This window comes from Microcaecilia unicolor, chromosome 3, assembly GCF_901765095.1.
Source record: "Microcaecilia unicolor chromosome 3, aMicUni1.1, whole genome shotgun sequence".
NCBI classification, from domain to species: Eukaryota; Metazoa; Chordata; class Amphibia; order Gymnophiona; family Siphonopidae; genus Microcaecilia; species Microcaecilia unicolor.
The window spans coordinates 245,497,124-245,523,759 of record NC_044033.1 but is presented as its reverse complement, the minus strand read 5'-3'; the positions used below and the strand labels follow the sequence as shown (position 1 = coordinate 245,523,759).

Sequence of the window (26,636 nt, the reverse complement as noted above, 5' to 3'; positions counted from 1 at the left end):
TGTTGGATCTATGTTCCATGATTCTAACTTTCAATGATCTTGTTGTCATGCCGATGTAAGTCTTATTGCAGGGACAACAAAGAGAATATATAACGTGATCAGAAAGGCAATTGGTGAATTGCAATAACTTGTGTATTTTGTTAGTGTTAGGATTAACAAAATGTTTTGTTTGTACAGTAATTTGGCATATCTGGCAATGTCCACATTTGTAATGTCCTAGAACTTGTTTCTTATGAGCAATAGAAAGACTTGGAGTAGCCCCTCTTCAATAGATTAGACATAAGTTCTTCTGCTTGAATTTTAAATGTGGACGAATCTGCGCGCCTCATGCACACTACCACCTGATTAAGATTAGACCATGGACAATTTCTGATATAGTCAATGGCGTTCCTTGGTCGGCTGCCACCCAGGGTGGTTCGCTGCTGCGCACTCCCCCTCCCCATGGGTGCAGTGTCCCCCCCAGGGTGCTTTCTTCGTCCCTGCTGGGGTGCTGGGAGCAGCTGTGCGGCTGTTGGCTCCGCAGGTTCCTGCTCTCTCTGAACTGGAACAGGAAGTAACAGCAGAGGGAGAAGGGAACCAGCGGAGCCGACCACCGCTCCCTGCACCCCTCCTGCAGCGTGTGCACCTGGGGAAGACCGCTCACACTGCCCCACCCTCGGTACGCCACTTGATAAAGTCATTTCTGTTCATGATCAGGGGCATCGCAGCGGCCAATGTTCTCTGTAAGCAGGCACCCTCGTGGGGAAATGTAATCTCTGCCTCCTATTAAAAAGATTCAAAAAGGGGAAAAAAATAAAACCAAGCTCTGGGTTTTAGGTTCAACAATTTTTATTGATGGCACAAGAAAGTTAACGTTCCACCATCTCAGAACACAACTAATGAAGAACAAACACTCTAAATGATGACAATACATTGATTGCACCATCAAAGCTTTAACATTTCCTCCCCCACTTCCCAACTCCACTTCCAAACCCTGTCTAGGTTTACTAATCGTGTCCTATTATAAATCCTTATCTCCCTCCTCCCTTCCTATCCCATCTCCCTTCCCACTATGATCCCACCCACCCTCCCAAATCCTGTATGCGTACCCCAAAACTTATGATTCCTTTCTCCCTGTATTGCCCCATGGCAACCTATTCAGGACTTGACTACGTGCTCTTCGAGACACTTTATTTAGATATGATTTCCATGTGGCCAGAAATCTCCACTGCCTTTTTGACGAGAGTCTTGCCTCCCCTTGATTCCCATAACGTAAGTTGGTGGAGCTTATTCCTCCAATACCAGTAGGAGGGAGGTATGTCCGAAATCCAATGATTGAGAATACATTTTTCCCCACTATGCAAGACTTACTTAAGAAAATATGTTCCCCTTGTGTGCCTGCTCCCCATTGTCCAATTATACTAAACATCATTCTTTCAAATGTGAGAACTACCGGGAATCCTAAGACCCCACTAAGAAATTTAGCTAGATCGTGCCAAAATGATTTAATATATATCTGCAGTGCCAATTGCAATGCATAAATGTTGCACCCCCCTGCTCGCAATTTATACATTTGTCATTATCTACTACCCCTGCATGAAATGCCCGCCTTTGGGAGAAGTAGGCTCTGTGTACTGCTCTGAATTGACACTCTTGGAGTTCTGCACTGTGTATTTACCCATGGCACCCCTACAAGTGACATCCTTATGAGACACTCAGGTATTAGTTTCTGTACATCCTGGCTCCATCGTGCTGCCACCTCTTGCACCTTCCTCAATGGTTGCCCTTTCTCCAATTTTTTTTTTTTTTGTTACATTTGTACCCCGCGCTTTCCCACTCATGGCAGGCTCAATGCGGCAGGCAATGGAGGGTTAAGTGACTTGCCCAGAGTCACAAGGAGCTGCCTGTGCCGGGAATCAAACTCAGTTCCTCAGTTCCCCAGGACCAAAGTCCACCACCCTAACCACTAGGCCACTCCTCCACACAAAACCTCCTACAAAACCTCCTACAAAACCAGGAAACCGAGACTTGTCCGACCGCATCTCCCTCTAAGAATTCCCTCAACTTCTTCCCAAAGCCCAATGATAAGCCATCTTTCGGAAAGCTTTGTATATAGTGAGACAGTTGATGATACGCCAAGATCGTTGTCGGTCCCCTTGAACATTTCTGCCTAAGATCATTTGCAGAGATTATTGTTCCGTCCTCCTGAATAAAACTTTCTGGCAGTGCTACTCCCTGAACTTTAAGTCTTCGGAAAACAACATTCTCTCTACCTGGTGTAAAATCATCATTTCCATATAGTGGAAGTAATACGCTATTGGACGGATCCTGTCCCCACCTCTTAAGTAACTCCCTCCATAAGTGCCACAAAGGTCCCAACAGCATACTATGTCTAACCCTCTCAGGCATTTTTTCCTGTTTTACATGTAATAGGTAGTTCACATGCCACGGATGAAAATATGCTTGCTCCATAGCCATAGGTGGTAGTACCCAGGATCCAATCTCGTAGGTGGCGTAATAAACATGCATGATTGTACGTACACATATCCGGTAGTCCCAAACCCCCTGCCTCTGGGCCCCCACCAGATGCTGCCATTTCATCTTAGGCTTCTTACCCGCCCAACAAAAGTTCACCACCATTCTCCGAAGTGCAGTCAAATCTCGTCTCAGCAACCGTATTGGGAGAGCTTGTAAGGTATGTAGCCAACGTGGAAAAATTATCATGTGATATATATGCACTCTGCCCATCAGAGACAAAGGTAGTGCAGACCACTTTATTAATTGGTCTTTCATATCCTTTAGCAGTTGAGTAACATTAAGATCATATATTTGGCCCATATCCATCGGCAGTTGGATTCCCAAATACCGAAATGACCCTTGTCCCCAGCGTAATGGGAAACTATCCCCCCACTCACGCTTAAGTTCTTCAGTGCTAGCTAATACCTCTGATTTCATAAGATTCAATTGGAATCTGGAGAAATCACAATATTCCTCTAGACTCTCCATGAGATGTGGCAGCTACTTACGGGGTTCCTTCAACAATACTAGCAGGTCATCTGCAAAAGCAGCTGTCTTAAAAGTAACCCCTCTAATTTTGACCCCTCGAATATCTATATTGCCTTGAATCTCTCTCAATAAGGGATCTAGTGTGAGGATAAATAGGAGCGGTGATAACGGGCATCCCTGCCTCGTTCCCCTCTGTATCGGGAACCACTCAGAGAGTAGCCCATTGGCATATACTTGCGCTTTGGGCTCAGTATATAGAACTTTTAATGCCTGTGCAAGGAAACCAGCAATACCATATGCCTTCACTACTCCAAAAAGAAAATTCCAATCCACTCTGTCAAATGCCTTTTCGGCATCAAAGCTTATTAGCAGAGCTGGAGCCTGTTCTATCCTCACCCTTTCTAACGCCACCCATATGCGTCGCATGTTCTTAGCAATCACTCTGCCACAGGTGAATCCCACCTGTGGCTCTATTACCAAAGAAGGGAGAAATCTTGATAGTCTATTTGCCAGTATCTTGGCCAAGAACTTAGCCTCCACAATTAGTAGTGAAATTGGTCTATATGAGTCAGGGCGATCTACTGGTTTACCCAGTTTTGGCAATACACTAATCTGTGCCCTATTAAGATGGTCAGGCAAGCCTCCCTATTGTATGGATGTATTAAATACCATAGTGAGCAATGGACTAATCTCAGCGCCTAAGATTTTATAAAATTCAGGTCTCATTCCATCTGGCCCCGCTGCCTTACCTAACCTACTTTGCTTGATAACCCATTCTACCTCCTCTACGGCAACTGGTGCATTCAACACTTCCAACTCTTCCTCCGACACCTGTGGCAACTCCATGCTAGTAAGATATGCTTCACTAGGCATCATAATCTCTACCTGCGGCTTATACAGTTGTCTGAAAAAATTTGCCACTATTGAATTTATTCCTTCATCAGTATGGACCCGCTCTCCTGTATCATCTATCATTGTGAGTATTTTCCTAACACTAGCCTTCTTGTTAGCTAACCTAGCCAGTAACCTCCCACTTTTGTTTGCAAATCTATAACTGATATTTGTAATGCATGCTCGACTTCTGTGCTCTTTCCTGCAATAATTCATTTAAGGCTTGTTGCGCCTCTAGTAATTGCATCCTGATTCTCAATGAGTGCCCTCGCTCATACTGCTTCCTAAGAATTGTCACCTGCTTCTCCAATCTTATCACTTCCCCATCTCTGACCTTCCTTTTGAAGGCTACATAGGAAATAATTTCTCCTCGGAGAACGGCCTTTGCCGACTCCCAAAAGAGAATTGGATCCTCCCTGTGTTGCTCATTATTGTCTCTGTATTCATGCCATTTGTCTACCAAAAAGGGCAAATATTGACTGTCCCGGTATAAAAAAGCCAGAAAGCGCCATGCCCCAAATGCCCAGCCTTATTTGCACTCTCACCCAAGCATGATCAGAGATCATTATTGGGCCTATCTGAGCTTCTTCCACCTTTGTCAATAGCTCTCGTGACGACAGAATGTAATCTATTCTAGATATCGTTAAATGAACCCTAGAAATATGCATAAATTCTTTCTCCACAGGATACAGTGTTCTCCACACGTCAACCAATTCCAGAGCAACACAGTCTAGAAATGCCTCTCTCCATTCTGGCCAATTCTCTCCCCGTCGGTTTAGATCTGTCTAACGAAGGATCCATCACATCATTCATATCTCCCCCCACCAAGACTGGTATGTCCCCCAAGGCATGAATCTTGTGAATTATTTGTGCAAAAAACTGTTTTTCATAGATGTTTGGTGCATAAATGTTACATACTGTGTTTCCCCGAATATAAGACACTGTCATATTAATTTTTGCACCCAAAAAGGCGCTAGGTCTTATTTTCAGGGGATGTCTTAGTACTTCGGTGAAACACGGTTGGCCCGCCCACCTTCCCTCCGTCGCTCCTGCAACTACCGGTAACCCCACACCCGAGGTCGCCCCCCCCCACCCGAGATGGCGCTCCCACCCGAAGTTGCCGGACCCCACCCCCCACCGTCGCTCTGAAACTAACCTGAACTTAAGCCTCCTTTCACTTTCCTTCCAGTTCGCAGGAGCAGCAGGGCAGGCCTCTCCTTCCTTCCGTGCCCCACCCTCGCCTGACGTTACGTTACGTCAGGCGAGGGCGGGACACGGAAGGAAGGAGTGGCCTGCCCTCCTGCTGCTGCTGCTTGCTGCGAACTGGAAGGAAAGTGAGAGGAGGCTTAAGTTCAGGTTAGTTTCGGAGCGACGGAGGGGGGTGGGGTCCGGAAACCGGGTGGGGGCGCCATCTCGGTTGGGGGGGCGACCTCGGGTGGGGGTTAGTTTCGGAGCGACGGAGGGGGGCCCGGCGATCTCGGGTGGGGGGGGGGGGCGACCCTACTTACCAGTAGGCCTTACTTTCGGGGGAGGCCTTATTTTCCAAGGGCACCAAAAACCTTGGTAGGTCTTATTTTATGGGGATGCCCTATTTTCGGGGAAACACGGTAACAATAATGATTACCGTTCTAGTACCACTGAGGCCAGAACATACCTCCCTCCCAGATCGACCACTACATGCTTTATGTCTACATTGAGACCTTTTCTAATTAAGGTCACTACTCCTCCCTTCTTCCCCACTGCTGGAGCCTCTAACAATTCTCCTACCCACCATCGCTTCAACTTAGAATGTTCTTCTCTCGAAAGATGCGTTTCTTGCAAAAATGCTATTGAAACCTTTCGATCATTCAAAGTTTTCAATATCTTCTGTCTTTTGACCGGGGAGTGTATGCCCCCCACATTCCATGTCATCACCTGCAATGTAGTCATGTTACACCTTTTTCAATTCTAGAACATTCCATGTCAAAGTGTTGTTCTGAAACTCTATCCCCATTTCAAGAGTGTCCCAGCCTCCACTCCCCCATAACAATCAGCCTCTAAATCTAACTTCCGTTCCTGTCCCAAAACAATAAGTACACAGCATGCATACAGGACGTTCCCTTGACCTCCCCTCCCCCCTCCCGCCTTCCCCTCCTCCCTTCCCCTCCCCCCCTCCATCCCTCCCCTACCAATCCCCTTCACCCTTATCCTCATCCCTCTTATGCCTCTTTGCATAACTTCCCGCTTTACAGTGGTTGGAGCGCTGCCCTAAAAATACTGGTTATCATATCCCCCTTCCCTCTTCCAGTTCTAAAGCTCACCGCCCCCACAGGCCTCATTTCTCGGCCTCATACGAAAGTCAATTTCAAGCCCTCATCTTCTGCGACAATGTCCCGGTGTCTGCAATTATCTCGGCGATGTTTCCCAAATCCATTTTTTTTTTAAATCTTTGTACTCCGACAACTCATTCCGTACAACTTCAAACATAGGTTGAACTTTCCACAAGATCTGTCCTGTCCTGTTGCTTCAATTCCTCCTCTTTCCAGTTACTTGCAAATCCTTAGCCCGCTTGTTTGACAGCCAGCATTCTGTCCACATATAAATTTGCCTCTTCCACTCGATCAAAAAATATAGCTTGCCCATTATCAATCATCTTGAGTTTAGCCGGGTATAGCAAGCTGAACTTATATTTCAAACCAAAGAGCTTTGTGCAACAAAGGAGCTAAATTCTTTAGCGCTATGGATACTTTGGTTGAAAAGTCTTGAAAGCAGAGTACTCGTGAGTCCTGGTTTTCAAGTTTTTGTCCCGCTCTCAGAGCCTGCAGAATTAACACTTTATATATTTAAATTTTCTTTATTAATTTGCTAAATAAACAGGAGCTCACAATACAGTTTGAAATGCTCAATAACACACATGGCAATACTCGAGCTCACAAACAAGAGACAACAACCAAGTCCAAATTGAGAGAAGCATGAAAAGAGTAAAGAGAAAGAAAGAGAAAAAGAGAAAATAAAATAGAAAGGGGGAGGGAGGAGGCATGGAAGTTGCAAAACAGAGCATAGGGCATATACACCTAGTACACCACACATCATGAGATGGAGCAGAAATATGACACTAGCGGCAACCATTTTTCTCTATACTGAGCAAAACGAGGTGATTTCTTTACAGGATGCATTTCGAATTGAGGATCCTGAAAATGACCACTCTAGGCCTGTCCCAATCCTTCTCGCCGTTGTCCCAGTCTGTGTGCTCTCTCCACCTGGAGGGATCCCGTTAACTCAGCTTTTGCGAGTGCTTTAGGCAGCCATTTTTCTAGGAATGTGCACAAATCCCACTCTGGCAGTGCCTCCGGTAACCCTACTAGGCAAAGATTGTTTCTTCGGGAGCGATTTTCTAAGTCCTCCAACTTCGCTTCTACCTCTGCGAGTCAGGTCTTTAGACGTGGTTACTCCTCCGAGACTTTTAAGATATCCTCTTCTGCGTGTCCCACTCTCTGCTGTACTGCTTGTAACTCTGTTATCATCGTTGCGTGCCGCTCATCTAATCCTTCCAGTTTGTCCAGGATTAATTGCAGCTTCTTCCCCACCACCTGTTCAACCGCCGCCTTTACCTCTTCCGTAATCTCTGCCGCCCATAGGGAGCTAGGCATTGGCGACATGGCCCTATCCGCCATCTTAGTTTCACTGGTGCGGCTTTTCTCGTTCGGGTCTTTCCGCAGCGATTTAGATGCCATCTGCCACTGGAACTAATTCCTCTGGCTTCTTTAGTGTACACTCAATGCCAATGATTAAATCTCTCAATCCACTCTGAGGGATAACAGGGGTATTACTTGCAGATAATCTGAGGCGCTCCGGAGCAGCTCTTTCCTGCATCTTCGCTACTTCATACTCCAACCGGAAGTCCAAGCTCTGGGTTTTAAAGATAGCTCTACCTAGAGGACATGAGAGGCAGAAAGAGAATATTTGATCTGTGACATCTGGTTACCTGCAGGTGTAATATAATTATGTACAGATCCAGGGCTTAATTTGTAGCCAAAATGGGAAGTGCAACTGTGGAGCGACGAGCGAGTTAAGAGGAGCTGGGGTTAGAAGCAAGTGGAGAAATGGGGCAGGATTAGGAAATACAGTGACTGTTCTCTGTTCCAGGGTCACCCCTTTCCCTTCTCTTCCCTCAACCAGTGCAAAATACCCCTGGTGCTCTGTTCCAGGCTGTTCCCCCCAGAAATTAATCCCTGTGCAGATCTAACATATCAAACCTTTGTGCTAAAGTTGTGATTCTTTAGGAGTCATCAGAGATAAATCCTCTATGCCGTACCAGTTTTGTCAGGTTAAAGAGAGGCATGTATGAAGGATCTGGTTTAATACAGACCAGCATCTTTTGCCTGACCTGCAGCAGTGGCGTCTTTCCTGTTGGATGGGAGATTATCAGAGTCAAGCCCTTAATTTTAGGGCCCTGTTATCTGGGACATTCAGGGGCCCAGGGCGGAAACTAAAGTTCACTTTTTACAATTGGAAAGTCTGTGATGAGGAAACAAATGCCTTCACTGAGGTTTTAGGGCCCCCTGTAGTATGGGGGCCCAGGGCGAGTGCCCTGTTTGCCACCCTGTAACTCCAGGCTTGCATCCATTAGACGTGATATGAAGCCGATAATACTGAGGGATGCTGCTGAAAAGTTTAGGTTAAGCATTAATCTCTTAAAAGACAGGAAAAGCCTAAGATGCCCTTTGGTCTGACTCAGCATGAAACGTCTTATCCTATACTAGTAAAAAAGGCCCGTTTCTGAGAGCAATGAAACGGGCGCTAGTATGGTTTTCATCGTAGTGTGTATGTTTGACAGAGTGTGTCTGTGAGAGTGACTGTGTGAGAGAGACAGAGTGAATGTGCGAGTGTGTGTGACATAGAGTGAGGCTGTTTGTCAGAATGAGAGTGTGTGTGTGAGAGAATGAGAGTGGGAGTCAGGGGCCCCCCCTCCGTCTCCCGGGCTCCCCCTATTCTTTTTATTCCCTTCCCCCCTCCCAGCTTCAGGGTCCAGGGTCCCTCCCTCCCACAGCTATGCCTGTGGTGGCAATGGCGAGAATTGCTATGTTTATAATCACTGGTTCTTCCTCTCCTCTCGATATTGTTGAGAACACTCCTAAGCTATTTATTGTCATCATCCATTGCGAGGTAGAAAACCAAAAGGACGTGATGTAGCTCACATACTTGTATGCTGTAGCCCAGTAGGGCTTTTAGAAGGTTCAGAGGAAGTAGTGCGAGGGAAAAAGAGGAGGAATACCCAAGGAAAAGGAAGAGAGGAATTAGAATCTCACGTGACACTGACGCATTGACGCCTCTGTCTCCTGCGCTGAGCAGGCAGTGTGGACGATGTGAAGCATGCAAATCTGTTTATGTTTAAGTGGTGCTGCGCTGTGCTCCTGTCAGTGGCGGCCGCTCCCCGTCCTCCTCCAGCCTCCTGAGGTGCTGACCGCAGCAACCAACGCTGCTGTTCCTCGCGGCTCCGATGCTTTCTCTCTCCCCTGCGGTTTCGGAGCCTGGAAGGGGCGTCCCTCCGTTTGTGTCTGTGCTTCGTTGTTCCATGGGCGGTAGGCTGGAAGGACGGCGTGGTGCTGGCATTGCGCAGCGCAGTACATCGTTTTATCGTTTGTTTTTTCATGTCCCGCCCTCGACGTCATGATGTTTTGACGTGAGGGCAGGGCTGCTGTGCGATGCGATTCGTCATTTGTCATTGCTCCACCCTCAACGTCACGGCGTTGTGATGCGAGGGCGGGGCATACAGTCCTGGGTGAAAAAGAAAAATTCTGATCTACACCACCATGCAAGAGGAAGTTGCAGCTTCATTTAGAACGTTGGGGCTGCGAATTATGTGCGGAAGGGGCGTGGTTGTGGGTGGGTCTATGACTGAGAGTGAGTGGTGCATGAGTGACAGTGAGTGGTGCTGACAGCCTAGCCTACCAACAGTGCAGGGCTTCAGTGTGTCCCTGCCACAGAGTGAGCTTCAGAATGTTCAAGGTGAGAATTATTTATATAGATAATATTACTCACCTCCCTATCAGCCTGGCTGCCTGTGTCCGTAACTTTGGGTTCCGAAGCCCCAGCTGACGTCACTGGACGCATTACGCCGAAAACCCAGGGGATGTGATCAAGTTGGAATCTGTTTGTGTGCGTGCGTCAGACGCACAAGCACAAACTGATTCAAACTTGATCACGTCTTTCGTCCAAACCGCGTGGCCGAGGAGACTTCGGCTGGCAGGGGTTGGGGTCCCCCGCCAGCACAGGTACGCGATGGCGGTGGGGGAGGTTTGGCGGTGGGAAGGGGGGGCTTGAGAGGGTCGCGACAGGGGGGTCCAGGGGTCAGGAACTCCGAGGGGGGGTCTGGAAATCGTAGGGAGGGGGGTCTGCAAATCGGAGGAAGGCAGGGAGGTGGGCTCTGCAAATCGGAGGGAGGAAGGAGGCAGGGAGGTGGGTCTGGAACTCGGAAAGCGGGAGGGAGGGATCTGGAATTCGGATGGAGGAAAGGGGGTCTGGAACTTGGGGGGAGGGAGGGGTCTGGAACGGCGGAGAGACAGGGGTCTGGAATTCAGAGGAGGGGACGAGAGGGAATGTACCACCTGAACAAAAACTAAAAAAAAAAAAGGGGGTTACTACCCTGGAACGCGGAGAGAGGGAGGGAGGGACGACGACCCTGGAACACGGAGGAAGGGGGGACACTGGAACTGGGTGGGAGGGAGGGACCCCAAACACACACACTCTCACAGACACACACTCGCACACAGTCTCACTCACTTTGTCACACACACACACACTCGCAAATTCACTCTCTATGTCACACAGTCACTCTCACACACACTCTCTCAAACATACACACTCTGAGCAAAACCTTGCTTGCGCCCGTTTCATTTGTGCCTGAAACGGGCCTTTTCTACTAGTGTTCTTATAAACACACAGAAAATGTGCTCAAGGAATACAAATTAGTTAATATATAACAAATGTATTTGTGGGGAAAAGATGGCAAATACGCGGATTTACCTCGAGAGATCAGGAAGTTGTGAATCTCCTTGATGACCTTCTTGTACAGCTCCTTCTGCCATTCTCCCAGACTGTCCCAGTCCACTTCCAAGAAATAAGCAGCCACATCACTGAATGTGACTGATGACTGTGTAAAGATAACACAGTGTGGGTCGTTAGAAGAGATCCCTTTTGTATAATGTTTTTTTCTGCAGTTCAATTTCTGTCTCTTTACTGGCTGAAGCTAGAAGATCTGAAACTTCCGAGAATGACTTTGTCCCCGTCCCTGCGGGTTCTGTCTTCTCCATCCCCACCCCATCCTGTCCTCATCTGCAGAAGCCTCAAACAATTATGATATTTCGTTAGCAAAGGTAGCAGAAATGTTTATTTTTTCCTGTCTTTTTTTTTGTGCCTGCAAATATGGTGACCCTATGTGTGCATGAGCCAGAATGTGGAACACGAGGACAAAGTACAACTTCTTACCTGATCAAAAACCAAGGCAGTCATTTCTCTCCTGTTTCCCCCTGAATTGTGCAGCTGCAGCGATGGATCAGGCTGGAGATTTCCCTTTCTTCCCCGGAAAGACAGGAGAGGAGGCGGATCGCATTCCTGAAGGTCTTAGTTAAAGGTCCTCCTCTCTACATGTGCAGCACTAGGACTGGAACTTACAGGGTTCCCAGTACCGGGAGACAGAACTTTTCTGCTTCTCATGGGAGTCTTTTTGCAGCCCTGCAGACGCTGGACCAAGTAGAGACAGTATCTGAGCATGCGCAAAGCTATCAGCTGACGTCATAGGTAGGGACTCCCGTGTTCTTAAAGTGCAGCTGTACCAGATTCAGGACAGGAGACAGTATGAGCCTATCTAGCCCATTATCCCTCGGTTTAATCTAATTGGCTTCAACTTTTTGTAGTCATGCACCAGAATGAGGCTTGGAATACAATGAGAGAGGCTGTCAAAGCACCAGAATGAGGCTTGGAGTACAGAGAGAGGCTGTAGGAGCACCAGAATGAGGCTTGCAATACAGTGAGCGAGACTATTGCAGCACCAGAGGAATACAGTGAGAGAAGTTATTAGAGCACCAGAATAAGGCTTGGAATACAGAGAGAGAGGCTGTTGGAGCACCAGAATGAGGCTTAGCATACAGTGAGAGAGGCTAGTGGAGCAACAGAATGAGGCTTGGAATACAGTGAGAGAAGTTAATAGAGCACCAGATTGAGGCTTGGAATACAGTGAGCGAGGTTATTGGAGCACCAGAATAAGGCTTGGAATACAGTGAGCGAGGTTATTGGAGCACCAGAATAAGGTTTGGAATACAGAGAGAGAGGCTATTGGAGCACCACAGTGAGAGAGGCTACTGGAGCACTAGAATACAGTGAGAGAGGCTATTGAAGCACCACAATGAGGCTTAGCATACAGTGAGAGAGGCTAGTGGAGCAACAGAATGAGGCTTGGAATACAGTGAGAGAAGTTAATAGAGCACCAGATTAAGGCTTGGAATACAGTGAGCGAGGTTATTGGAGCACCAGAATGAGGCTTGGAATACAGTGAGAGAGACTATTGCAGCACCAGATTAAGGCTTGGAATACAGTGAGAGAGGTTATTGGAGCACCAGAATGAGGCTTGGAATACAGTGAGAGAAGCAAGGCGCAGTGCCCCGATGGGCATGAGCGCCGAGGCCAGCGGGGAGCGAGCGAGGCAAGGGAAGGGGCTGGACCCCGTCGCCTGAGGCTCCTGCTGGCAACAGGAGGAGCTACAGAAGGGGTTAAAAGCCCCCGAAGAGGGCTGGTAGAGACGACCTCTTCCGGGGTCCAGGGCAGTGGACTGCACGGGGAACGAGTGCGAGCGATCCCTTACTATGACGGCGCCACCTGCGTTCCCAGCTCCGTGATAAATATATATTTTTTTATTTGTACCCTGTGCTTTCCCACTCATGGCAGGCTCAATGCGGCTTAGGTACTTATTTGTACCTGGGGCAATGGAGGGTTAAGTGACTTGCCCAGAGTCACAAGGAGTTGCCTGTGCCTGCAGTGGGAATTGAACCCAGTTCCCCAGGACCAAAGTCCACCACTCTAACCACTAGGCCACTCCTCCACTCAGAACAAAAGCCAATCTCCAACTTCATATTCATATGGGAGAAAACCCATTTAAATGTTCAGAATGTGATAAATGTTTCCGTCAGAAAATGACCTTCAAAAGCATAAAATGATTCATACAGAGCACAAACCATTTAAATTCTCTGAATGTGATAAATATTTCAGGAGGAAACCTACAACTGCATCACTACTACTACTACTACTACTACTATTTAGCATTTCTATGAATCACACAGGAGACAAGCCATTTAAATGTCCTGAATGTGAGAAATGTTTCTAAAGGAAAGCTGACCTGCACTTGCATAAAATGAATCACACAGGATAAAACCTATTAAGTGCGCTGAATGTGAGAAATGTTTCAAAACAAAAGCCAATCTCCAACTGCATAAAATGATTCATATGGGAGAAAAACCATTTGAATGTTCAGAATGTGATAAATGTTTCCGTCAGAAAAGTGACCTGCAAAAGCATAAAATGATTCACACAGAGCACAAACCATTTCAGTGCTGTGAATGTGATAAATGTTTCAGAAGAAAAGCCAACCTTCAACTACATAAAATGAATCATACAGGAGAAAAACTGTTTAAATGCTCTGAATGTGATCAGCCTTTCCATCGGAAAAGTGACCTGGAAAAGCATTAAAAAAAATTCACATGGGATGCAAACCATTTAAATGTTCTGAATGTGATAAAAGTTTCCATCGGAAAGCCCATCTGCAACTGCATCAAATGAATCACACTGGAGACAAGCCATTTAAATGCTCTGAATGTAAGAAATGTTTCAAAATACAAGCCAACCTCTAACTGCATAGAATGATTCACACGGGACAAAAACCATTTAAATATGCAGAATGTGATAAATGTTTCTGTCGGAAAAATGACCTACAAAAGCATATAAAGATTCACACAGGACAAAAACCATTTAAATGTTCTGAATGTGATAAACGTTTCAGTCGGAAAAGTCATCTGCATTTGCATAAAATGAATCATACAGGAGAAAAACCATTTAAGTGCTCTGAATGTGAGAAATGTTTTAAAACAAAAACCATCTTCCAACTGCATGAAATGATTCACACAGGAGAAAAACCATTTAAATGTTCAGAATGTAATAAATGTTTCCGTCAGCATAGTGATCTACAAAAGCATAAAATGATTCATACAAAGCGCACATCATTTAAATGCTCTGAATGTGGAGACCACTTGATGCCGTGAGAGGAGCCAGACGTGAGTGCCTGGAGCAGCTCAGGGCTTCCTCCCTCCATCCCACAACATCGGCGATTCTGCTGTGGAGTTTGTTTTAATATTGGTCTCAACTACTATTGCAATCTATATGGACAAATTTGTGCGAGTATCCAGTGCGATGACCTCGAAATCGGGGAAGAAAGGTTCTGAGCGGACCAAACAGGCTGAGGAAAAGATGGCGGAATCAGCACAGGCCCCACAGCTGGCGTGCACAGAGTCTGTAATTGCAGATTTAATGACGGCGGTGGTGAATGCCCTAGACCCGAGGTTCACGCAGCTCTCTGAGCAAATTGCGGGTATTTCCCAGCTGACCACAGACCTGGCTAGGCGAATGGGAGAGCTAGAAGTTCGAGTGTCGGACCTGGAAGACGGCGCGCAGGAAGGCAGCAAGGAACTGACCCATTTAGCGGCGCTAGTGAAGACCCAGCAGATGAAGCTCGAGGATCTCGAGAATTGATCGCGCAGGGATAACCTACGGTTTGTGGGTGTCCCTGAGACGGTGCCAGAAGCAAATTTGCGCCAAGAGCTTGAGCGCTGGTTAGAAGCGATGTTGCCCCCGGCAGAGCACACCGGAAAGGTGAAGTTGGAACGAACACACAGAATTGGGATTAAAAAAACCGGGCGACCAGAGGCCACGGATTGTGATAGCGAAGTTCCACCATTCTGCTCAAAAGGAGTTAATTCTACGCCACTATCGGGCTAGCAGGGAGGAGACGTGATATAACGGCACGCCTCTGTGACTGTTCCAAGACTACTCAGTGGAGCTATCTGCAAAGCGGCGATTGTTCTCACCTGTATGCACCCGATTAGTGGAACAGAAATATAGATTCCAGTTGCGGTATCCAGCACAGCTTCGCATCTTTGATAATGGTCAGTGGAGATCCCACAATTCCCCTGAAAGTGCCTTGAAATGGCTACGAGGAGAGGCCGAGAGTGCTGCGTCACAAAGCCCGGGATGATTTTCTTCTATAGCTACTGAGGTGCGGAGCCAGATAGGCAATTCAAAAGTCAACTGCAAGTTGCGCTGGTGCTGTGAGTACTGAGAAAGATTGGACATAGCACATGGACCTATACTGCTAAGTTTTGTTTCTAAGATAGTTTATTTTAATGCTGGGTGTGTGCCGTACGAGTTACAAGCTCAGCCAGCATGAACAGCGCTGTTGTGAATGTGACTACTCTTATTTGCTCAGATAGGATATGTGCTGTTTGACCACTTTCTGGTTTTGTTTGAGGTAATATGACCCCAGCATATTTCTGTTTACTGTTTGGGATAATGTTATAGAGGGTTTAGTGGGACGTGGACATGGTGGAATAAAGGTATTATAGAAGTTGTAAAGGGAGGGAGGAGCCCGCAAGGCGTTGGCGGTTGTTCTTATGGTTTAGTGGGTTGAGGTCAACCCATGAACCGCCTTGGATATGTTCAATGGGAAGGGGGGAGGGGGGAGGGGGGAAGGGAAAGGAAGGGGGGAGGAGAGGGAGGGGGAAGGGTGAAAGGCTAGTGTACAAGTACGTTGCAAAGCTGAGTGGAGGGGGGGGAAAGAGGGGAACAGCTATTGTACCATGCATGAAAAGAATAAATTTGACTTTGAGTTCTGCGCGTGCTGCCACCGTTATTGCAGAATGGCCTCTGTGTGAAGGCTGGGCACCCCGAGGCATTTAAGGTTTGGAGAGAGTTTTCTAACTGGACAATTGACAGATGGGAATATGGCTAGTTCTCCCATTCCCAGAATTATCTCTTGGAATGTGTCGGGGATTTCCTCCCCTGTGAAGAGAACAAAAATACTATCTGCCCTACAACGCCACAAGCAAGCTCATTTTCAAAGCACTTAGCCTCCCAAAGTTCCATAGAAACCTATGGAACTTAGCCTCCCAAAGTGCTTTGAAAATATGCCTCAAGGTCTCTATAGCATGCCTTCAGGAAACCAAATTGACCGACGCTGAACATCTAAAGCTTAAACAGAGGTGGGTGGGAGAATGTTATTTTGCTTCTTCCGGGGGTAAGATTCATAAATCTCTGCAATGCACGTCACGGGTAGTGGAACGGGACAGGGAAGGTCGTTACATTCTACTAAAGTTGAATATCATGGGCCAAGAGGTTTTTCTTCTTAATGTTTATGGGCCTAATGTTTATGACCATTCTTTTTTTCAACACTTGGTTCGGCTAGGGATCCAACATGCATCGGCACCATGGATTGTCTTAGGGGATTTTAATCAGGTAATGGATGGGCGGCAGGATAGATCAAGCCCCACTGCGGGAGCTTCCATGGGCAAAGGGAAGGGCTTAGGGTTCCTCAGTAGTACGCTGAATTTGGTAGACCCCTGGCGGTTGAGTAATCCTGCAGTGCGAGACTATACGCACATGTCACGGGCTCATGGTGTAGGAGTGGAGCGCCGGATACTACCCGAATACTACTGACCAACAGAACAACCTCGTGTTTTGTGCATACTGATGGACTTATACTTATGCATACTACCTCTGCTTTTTACCTTTTGACCATACTTTATGAATGCACTGGACATTTGTGCCTTACCCAGTTTGCTGTTTACTAATGTAAGACAGAATGCAGGGCTATTAGACATATAGCTTGTAACAGTAGTAGCAAGGCTTACACAAGACCAGCTTGCACGTTGGCGTCATATGAATAAATGACCTTGGAGGGTGTAGACACCCCCACCCTGCATCTCTGAGCCTAACGAACCTTATCTCCTGTGCTAGAAAGGAGCATTGTGTGTGTGTAGAAGAAGATGCTAAGTTTCGTTTCCCTTGCCAGTATCATTTCAGTATTATGACGTGTGTATGTACTGTGAACTACAAATGTGTACTGTAAGAACTACAAATGTTTACTGCGCATGTCCACTGTGATGTATAAGGGGCTTAATGCGCAGGCCCAGCAGGGAAGTATAAATGTAATTGTCAGATGATTTGTGACACACAGTATCCTGAGAGAACTCAGTGCTGTTCATTGCTAGCAATAAAGTTGCATTGTTTTGGAACCAATTTGGCCTTTTGTCTTCTGATTCGCTTAGCTGCTTCATTGGCGAGCCAGCCAGGAGTGTTTACAAAAGGGAAATCGGATTATATTCTTTCCCCTCCCCCATTGCAGTCGGGTCGGGTCATCGATCCCCTCCCGAGAAGGTGGTGAGTGGCCACCGCTGATTTCAGCGTCCATCTCCCGGAGGAGGTCCGATCAATTCCGCCTGACTGGAAAGGGGCTGTGTGGTTCCGGCAAGGCACCTTTTCTTACTCCAGAGAGAGACGCGTACGACGGCGCGGCCTGTGACCCCGGCGGACAGGCGAGTATACTCTACGTAGTGACCGGCCCAGTAAGGACCGAAGAAGAGGCGTGATCACCCTCTTTTAGCCAGTGACTAATACGGACTAGGTCCCGAAACTCACTAGACTCGGGCGAAGAAACCGAACGGGAGGGTTTCTTGTGGCGTATGAAAGTGTGTGAGTGGGCTTGCATTTCCGGACCGGGCGACCGTGTTCCGGTCAGGCCGAGTGTTGACCCTTCTGTGTCCGGTGGAAAGAGACCCCTTACTCCTCCACCATCCCTCTCCCTCTTTGTCTGTGGCCTATCCTTTGGCACTCAGGTTAGGATGGGCGGGGGTGGGTCCACACCTCTAGACTTAATGACGGAGCACTTTAGCGAAGTGTTCGACCAAGATAAATGTAGTAGGGCCGGGATGATACAGCGATGTCAATTTATGTGGCCAGGGTTGGGGATCGCGGAATGGCCACCGGAAGGGTCATTTGAATATGAGAAGGTGGCAGCGGTTATGGACATTGTTATAGTTGAAGGGAATCCTGGCTGCCCTGAGGACATACCGTATATAGAAGCGTGGTTGAATGTAGTCCGGAACCCGCCGGACTGGGCCCAACATAAGGTAGAAAAAGCTGCCCTTATGGTGGTGAACCAGAGAAAGGGTCGGAAAACAAAACTTAAAGCCCTGTCGACCCATGCCTTCACGCTCCAAACCCCGGCAACCGCTGCCGTTCAGAAGGCCGCAGGGACCGCCCCCGTAAGGCCGACAGCTCCTAGCATTGAAGCCATAAAGACCACGCCCAGTGCTACTATTGCTAGGACAGAGACCACGCCCCGTACTACCAACACACTTCCTAGAGTGAAACCCCCGAAGGGAACCCGAGGGAAAGTTCAGGATTTGCCCGAAAAGGTGCCCCCGAAGGCCCCGATACTTGCTACGGCGGAGTCTTATGAAGACGACATTGTGCCACCGCCATACGCCCCCATATACCCCGATTTCGCGGGCCTGGCGGAGGGTCCGGATAACGCCGAGGCTTCCGAGTCAGAATCGGATGCCGGAAAAACATCCCGACCAGGCTCACCTGAGTCAACTGGCCCCACAACCTCACGGAAGAGCAAAAGGGTTGTGAAGAGAATCACTCGGTTCCCCCAATCGAGTCCGCCAAATGTCCTCCCTTCCAGTCGCAGGACGGGGATTACCAACTTATACCCAGTCCGACTATCTACCACCTTTACCCCTAACCCGGCAGAAGAAGGGGGCCAGCCCATTGAATCGACCGTCTACAGCCACGTTCCCTTCTCCAGTGCCGACTTGTACAACTGGAAATTGCATGGGCCCTCGTATGACCAGAAACCTGAACAGCTGGTAGAATTGGTGGAGGGCATTATATATAGTTACAATCCGACCTGGGGTGACCTTAGGCAATTAAGCGCCCACATTCTAACCACTGAGGAACGCCGCCTCTTACAACAGAATATGGAACAAGCTGTCCGGGACGCGAACCCAGGCCATGCTAACGTACAGAACCTAATAGAAGCGGAGGCGCCCACCGCTGCCCCTGCGTGGGATTATCGAACTGCTGAGGGCCAAACCGTTATTCGCAGGTATCAGCAAGCGTACCTGGCAGCCATTAAGAAGGGGAAACAGAAGGTTACCAATATGGGAAAAATCCATAGTGTAGTACAACTGAAGGACGAAAGCCCAGGGGACTTTCTTGAACGACTGATGGAGTCATTTAGAAGGCACAGTCCGATAAACCCCGAAGATCCCAAGAACCTTCCCACAGTGGTTATGAGTTTTGTCAGCCAGTCGGCACCGGATATACGAAGAAAGCTACAGAGAACGGAGGGGTTTGAGGGAATGAGTATCAGCCAACTGAAAGCTATAGCTGATCGTGTATTCGGATACCGCGACCAAGAGGAGAAGACGGAAGCCCGGAAGGAATCGACCAGACGGATGCGGGAGAAGGCAGATGTGTTGGCCACGGTGCTGGAAGAACGCCTGGGGTCTAGACCACGGGGTAAAGGCAGGGGTCGAAGGGGAAGAGGGACACGATCCCCCATAGGACGTAACCAGTGTGCAAATTGTCGGGAAGAAGGACACTGGTGGGCTGACTGCCCGGAGAAGCCACGAGATCGGACGAGAGAGGAGGAGAACGACGACCGAACAAGGGGGCCCAGACGAGGCCGAGGACGAGGACGTGATGAACAACAGGAATGGCAGATGGCCCTTGATGCCACCCGGGACCATACTGCATGAAGGGACCGGGAGGGCAGAGTCCCCACTGACCCTCTGGTGGAGATCCGGGTGGGGACGCAGTTGATGAAGGCCTTACTCGACACTGGGGCCCAGCGATCTGTTATCACCACTGCCATAGCACCGGCCACGAAAGAAACCATACCGATTGTGGGGGCCTCCGGGAAGGCACTCACAGCTCCCCTCCTCAAGGAACGCCAAGTCCAGATTGGAGGGACGATGGTGTCTCATCAGTTCATACATGTCCCCGGATGCCCAATCCCCTTGATCGGTCGAGATCTACTCTGCAAGCTCCAGGCCACCTTGAAGTTCAAGACCTCGGGGGAAGTGGAAGCTCACTTTGAAGACCGACCAGTGACGCTTGTCTGCCCCGTGAGAGAAGAATGGAGACTACACGCCCCCCCCCGTTGCAGGCCCCAACGACTGCCGTTATGCCCAGGACACCCCTTTTGCTCAGCGGAGGCGAGCCTTAATGGATGAGGTGCCCAACGTATGGGCAGAAGTGAACCCCGGTGGACTGGCTGTTAACGCCATCCCCATCTGGATTGAACTCAAACCAAATGCTCAAGTCGTCAACCAAGGACAATACCACATCCCTTATGCAGCCCGACATAGTATGCAAGCTCATCTACAGAAACTCCTTCAACAAGGGGTCCTTAAACCGATCAGATCCGCATGGAACACCCCGTTGCTGCCCGTTAAGAAGCCAGGAACCTCAGAGTACAGACCCGTCCAGGACCTGAGGAAAGTCAACAACCAGGTAGCCGACATAGTCGCTCTCGTACCAAACCCCTACTCAATCCTAGCCCAAGTGCCAGCCCAGACCAAGTGGTATAGTGTCATTGATCTGAAGGACGCCTTCTTCTCCGTTCCCCTTGCTGCCGACAGCCAGAAGTTGTTTGCCTTTACGTGGGAAGACTTACAGACTGGGAATAAGCAGCAATTCACATGGACCCGGCTTCCCCAGGGATTTAAGAACTCGCCTACCCTCTTTGGTGACCAACTGGCCCAGGACTTGAAGACGTATCAGGACGAATACGGGCCGGTCGTCCAATACGTGGATGACCTGTTGGTGGCCCGTGGAACGTACACGGACTGTGCAGAAGCCACCCTTTACCTCTTGAAAACCCTGGAAGGCCAGGGGTACCGAGCCAGCCGGAAAAAGGCCCAGATATGCGAGATCGAAGTTGAGTATCTGGGGTTTCGCCTCCGAGAAGGAACCCGAAGGCTCGGTACCCCTCGAACCCAAGCCATTCGCAACCAACCCACTCCTGCAAATAAGAAGGAATTGCGGGCCTTACTAGGAGCTGCTGGGTACTGCCGAATCTGGATCATTAACTTCGCTGTTCTGACCCACGATTTGTACGCCAAACTGAAGGGACCTGAACTCGAGGGCCAAAATCTCCCGTGGGAGAAACACGAACTGAAAGCCCTTCAGGACCTCAAGGAGGCCCTTGTGGCCCCACCAGCGCTCGGATTGCCGGATGTGACCAAGCCATTCCACTTGTTCATCGACGAAAAGAAGGGACTGGCACTTGGGGTCCTCACCCAACTGGTCGGCACCTGGCAACGCCCTGTAGCATATCTCTCCAAGGGCATGGACAACGTAGCACGAGGATGGCCGGGCTTTCTCCGAAGCATTGCGGCGGCTTGCTTGCTGATACACGAGGCCAATAAACTCACGTTTGGCCAGACCCTCTTTGTGACTACACCCCACACCATCCGCGGCCTACTCGAGAGCCATGGACCCCGATGGATGACCAACTCCCGATTGGTCAAATACCAGGCCCTCCTGTGCGAAAACCCGGAGGTACGGATCCTGGACACAACTAACCTTAATCCAGCCACCCTCCTTCCGGCCCCTGAACCACCACTCCACGACTGTGAGGAGGTAATGGCCACTGTGCATTCTAGCAGACCTGACCTCAAGGACCAACCCTGGCAAGGGGCATCACCCTTTTCACCGATGGAAGCAGCCAGGTGATAGAGGAAATTCGAAGAGCTGGCTATGCTGTCGTGTCTGAGGACCATGTGATCGAGGCTATGGCTCTGCCGCCCGGAACGTCAGCCCAGAAAGCGGAGCTGATTGCCCTCACCAAAGCCCTCCTGTGGGCTGAAGGAAAAGTTGTTAACATCTACACCGACTCCAAATACGCTTTCCTCACCCTCCAAGTGCACGGAGCCTTGTACAAGGAGAGGGGATTTCTGACAGCTGAAGGGAAAGGACTTGCAAACGCCACTGAGATCTGTCAATTACTCGAGTCAGTGTGGAAGCCAAAGAAAGTAGCTGTGATGCATTGCAGGGCCCACACCGGCCGGACGGACCCTATCGCCCGGGGAAATCAGCGGGCGGATGATGCCGCAAAAAGGGCGAGTCAACTCCCTTACCTTTCTCATTCTTCTGACCCCGTACTCATCGTTCACCTCCCCACAGAGACCCCCATCTATACCCCACAAGAGACTGAGTGGGCCCGGCAGGAGGGCCTGGAGTCACGCAATGGCTGGTGGATACTACAGGATGGGCGCATATGGATACCCGAAGCCTTGGCCTGGACGGTGGCCAAGGAGGCTCACGACCGCACCCACCTGGGCAGGGACGCCCTGGGGCGCCTACTCGAGAAGACCTACTACATCAACAAACTGTCCCTGTGGACCAAAAATGCTTCCAGCCAATGCGCAACTTGTGCTCGGAACAACCCAAGAACGGGGCCCGGTCCTATGCCAGGACATGTTCTCCGAGGCACTAGCCCTTTTCACGTCTGCCAGATTGACTTCACGCATATGCCTCCAGCCTGGGGCTACAAAGCCATCCTTGTCGCCGTGTGCACTTACACCGGATGGATTGAAGCCCAGCCCACCAGAACGGAAATGGCTAAAGAAGTCACCTCCTTACTGATTCATCATATCTTACCCAGATACGGTCTCCCCAAACAGATAAACTCCGACAACGGACCTGCATTTGCCAGTGAAGTAACCCAACAGCTCAGCACGAGGCTGGGCCTCAATTGGAAGTTGCATTGTGCTTGGCGACCCCAAAGTAGTGGTATAGTGGAGAGAGCTAACTGATCCCTGAAGAACCAGCTCGCTAAGCTATGTCAAGAAGCCAAAGCCACTCCCGACCCGACCCCAATGGCCCGACCTACTCCCACTGGCCTTGCTGCATCTTAGGTGCACCCCCAAGGCTACCGGCCTTACTCCTTACGAGATGATGTACGCTAGGCCGCCACCACTACCCTCCTTTCCCGACTCCTTGCAGATTCAGGGCGAGAATTCCTTAGTGAAACAGATGAAAGCCTTACGCGAGGTAGTGCAAGATATCCAACAGTACACTGAAAGGGTAGGCCCCCTGGTTCTCACCAGTCCTACACATCAGTTCAGAGTAGGGGAGGAAGTCTGGGTAAAAGAGTGGGATGAATCTGACTGTCTCAAGCCCAAATGGAAAGGGCCCTCCCTTGTTCTCCTAACTACCCCAACCGCTGTTAAAATTGCAGGAAGCCCTGTGTGGATACATTGGACCAGGCTGAAGCCCGCTGCACCTACCGATAGCGCTCCTAGGCTGTGGACTGCCCATCAGCATCCTGACGCTCCACTACGGCTGACCCTAAGGAAAAAGTAAACCTACAGATCCATGCCTACCCAGCAACAGAAGCTCAGCTATTGGACCCATTGCGTCTTTGGCTGTTTGTTTATCGCAGCCTTCATCGTGGGTCTCATCATCCTCCTACTGCAACGACTGGGATACCTACCCCCAAACCTATGATGCTGTACCCACTCTTCTTACTCCTTCTCTGCCCATCCTCCAAACAATCTCCTTCCTTGAGTCAGAACTGCACTGAGTGTTTGCGCTTGGTGCACCATCGCATAGAGGGGGGATACCACCTGATCACCACCCTCATCCATCAGTCGCAGCCCCCGGAAGGTGACTGCCGGCCCCTTCCGGCTTGTGCCATTACAACCCCGGCTGGACTCCAGCAGTTTCACAGGTGTCTCCAGGGCAATCTCACGATCTGTCACAGTCCAGTCAAGCCACGATATTATAATGTCACCCTCAGTGTGGGCCTCCCCCAATACGTCGGTTCTATGGGGGTCCAGGGAGATGGTATCCTGTATTACGTGAACTCTACCCGCATTATCGCGGGTGGTACTCAGACTGTGGCTACCCTTACCTTTGACGTCTGTGTTGCTATCGACAGACACCCCTGGTCTCACAAGTGCGGAAGTCAAGCTTGGCGCCAGGCCTATGCGAACGATCACAAGTATGTTTGCCCCCTCACTTTGGACGGAAGATATGGGTCTCCTTGGTCTTGGTTACCTTGTGCCGCAGACACGCGGACCTCAGGATGGGAACGAGTGTGCGCCTACACTGGAGGCGGTTACCCTGGATGCCCCGGCCTAGGTGAAATTCGCAGGGGCTCAGATAACACCGTGCTCCTTGAGTGGCCACTAAGGGGACCGGAGAGTCCCTGGAGACAAACGTGGGGATTTGGCATCGATGGAGCCGGGACGGACCCTATAACATTCATTACTATCAGCCAGAGCCTGGAGCAAAAGACACCCACACACTATCAGACCACGGTTGTCGGGTACCAGGACGTATTCGACGAAATTGCTCGCGCTGAGGAAGCAGCGACTAAGTTCCCCATTTCTCCCGAAGCTCGGAACATGTTCCTCAACCTGGCCGAAAACATTGCCCTCTCCCTGGGAATTGCCAACTGTTTTGTCTGTGGAGGCACCGACATGGGTGAGCAATGGCCCTGGGAAGCGAAGGAGATCCGACAGCATATGTGGGACGCTCTCAACACCACCAACATTACCTTTCCCCGGCGTCCGAGGCCCTACGAATGGGCCCTGAGAACCAATATCATAGGCACCCTCTGCGCTAGCCGAGCGCCATCGAAGCGTTATTCTGTACCAGTGGGAGATTCCGCTTGCACAGGGGTCCTTCAGTTTAATGGAAGCCGACATACCTGGTGGCAGACGGACAACCTGCCTGCCCCGGAGCCCATCTGGACTGAACCCACCTTGAACACAACCTGGACATTCGGAGGAAACGCCTCCCTTAAGTGGATAGCCCCGGAGGGCTACTACTATATCTGCGGTCGCAGGGCCTATGAACAGCTCCCGGTCCGCTGGTACGGTACCTGTCTCTTGGGCACCGTACGTCCTAGTTTCTTCCTTCTGCCCCTACGCGTCGGCGAGACGTTGGGCATCCCTCTCTACATGGAAAAGGGACCTGGTAATATTGGCAGACGTAAACGGTCCCCTCCAGACCGCAAACCCAAAGTCCAGATAGGAGACTGGAAGGACAACGAGTGGCCGCCAGAACGTATCATTCATTACTATGGACCGGCCACATGGGCTGAAGATGGTACATACGGGTACCGTACTCCTATCTACATGCTGAATCGCATTATCCGCTTACAGGCCGTGCTCGAAATCCTTACCAACGATTCGGCCTTTGCCCTCAACGTCCTGGCCCGCCAAAACACTAAGCTCATTACTGCAGTTTACCAAAATCGCCTAGCTCTTGACTACCTCTTGGCCCAGGAGGGGGGGGGGGTGTGCGGCAAATTTAACCTCAGTAATTGCTGCTTACAAATTGATGACCAGAGCCATGTCATCAGAGAGATAACTGACCGGATGGTTAAGTTGGCTCACGTCCCCGTCCAAACCTGGAACAGCACTTGGGATTGGACCTCCTCCCTAACCGACTGGCTGCCGACCTCCGGCAGCCTAAAGGGCCTCCTCGCTATGGGGGGCCTGTTCTTGCTATCTTGCCTATTAATTCCTTTGTCTCTCCCCTTAGTTTTCAGGTGTCTCCGCTCCACCATGGAGAGTATCGCTGACCGCCGAGCTGCTGCCCAACTTATGGCTCTCCAAATGTACTTCCCCATTCCGCAATCTGATGAAGCAGAACCTTGTGGCTGATGCGGACTTCTATCCTCTAGAGTCAATTCATGGGCCAATACCCTTGTGCCAGCGTAAGACCGGCTACAAAGGGGGGGGGATTCCACTAGGGGCCCTCCGTCTCAACCCCGGTGAAGTAACCAGCGGCTGCACAAGGGCCTAGGGCTCCTTCTTGCCTCCTTGCTAATGTTTCTTGTCTTTCTTTTCCCTTTCAGGGTTCTGGGAGTGATACTCTCCATCAGAATGACTGTTCTAGTATCAAAAGGGGGGAATTGTAGGAGTGGAGCGCCGGATACTACCCGAATACTACTGACCAACAGAACAACCTCGTGTTTTGTGCATACTGATGGACTTATACTTATGCATACTACCTCTGCTTTTTACCTTTTGACCATACTTTATGAATGCACTGGACATTTGTGCCTTACCCAGTTTGCTGTTTACTAATGTAAGACAGAATGCAGGGCTATTAGACATATAGCTTGTAACAGTAGTAGCAAGGCTTACACAAGACCAGCTTGCACGTAGGCGTCATATGAATAGATGACCTTGGAGGGTGTAGACACCCCCACCCTGCATCTCTGAGCCTAACGAACCTTATCTCCTGTGCTAGAAAGGAGCATTGTGTGTGTGTAGAAGAAGATGCTAAGTTTCGTTTCCCTTGCCAGTATCATTTCAGTATTATGACGTGTGTATGTACTGTGAACTACAAATGTGTACTGTAAGAACTACAAATGTTTACTGCGCATGTCCACTGTGATGTATAAGGGGCCTAATGCGCAGGCCCAGCAGGGAAGTATAAATGTAATTGTCAGATGATTTGTGACACACAGTATCCTGAGAGAACTCAGTGCTGTTCATTGCTAGCAATAAAGTTGCATTGTTTTGGAACCAATTTGGCCTTTTGTCTTCTGATTCGCTTAGCTGCTTCAATGGTACGTGGTCTCGTCTGGACTATATTTTGCTATCATCCACTTTATATCCACAAATGATACACGCCGAGATTGGTCC

At 49.5% G+C, this 26,636-nt stretch overlaps 1 protein-coding gene across 1 annotated transcript in view; it reads right to left on the bottom strand.

The window, feature by feature from the left end:
* LOC115464549 overlaps window positions 1-26,636 on the bottom strand; it is a 371,428-nt gene that overhangs the window by 284,941 nt on the left and 59,851 nt on the right. The window contains 2 exon segments of the mRNA XM_030194915.1: window positions 10,882-11,008; window positions 11,344-11,477. Coding sequence (XP_030050775.1) covers window positions 10,882-11,008; window positions 11,344-11,477 — 261 coding nt within the window.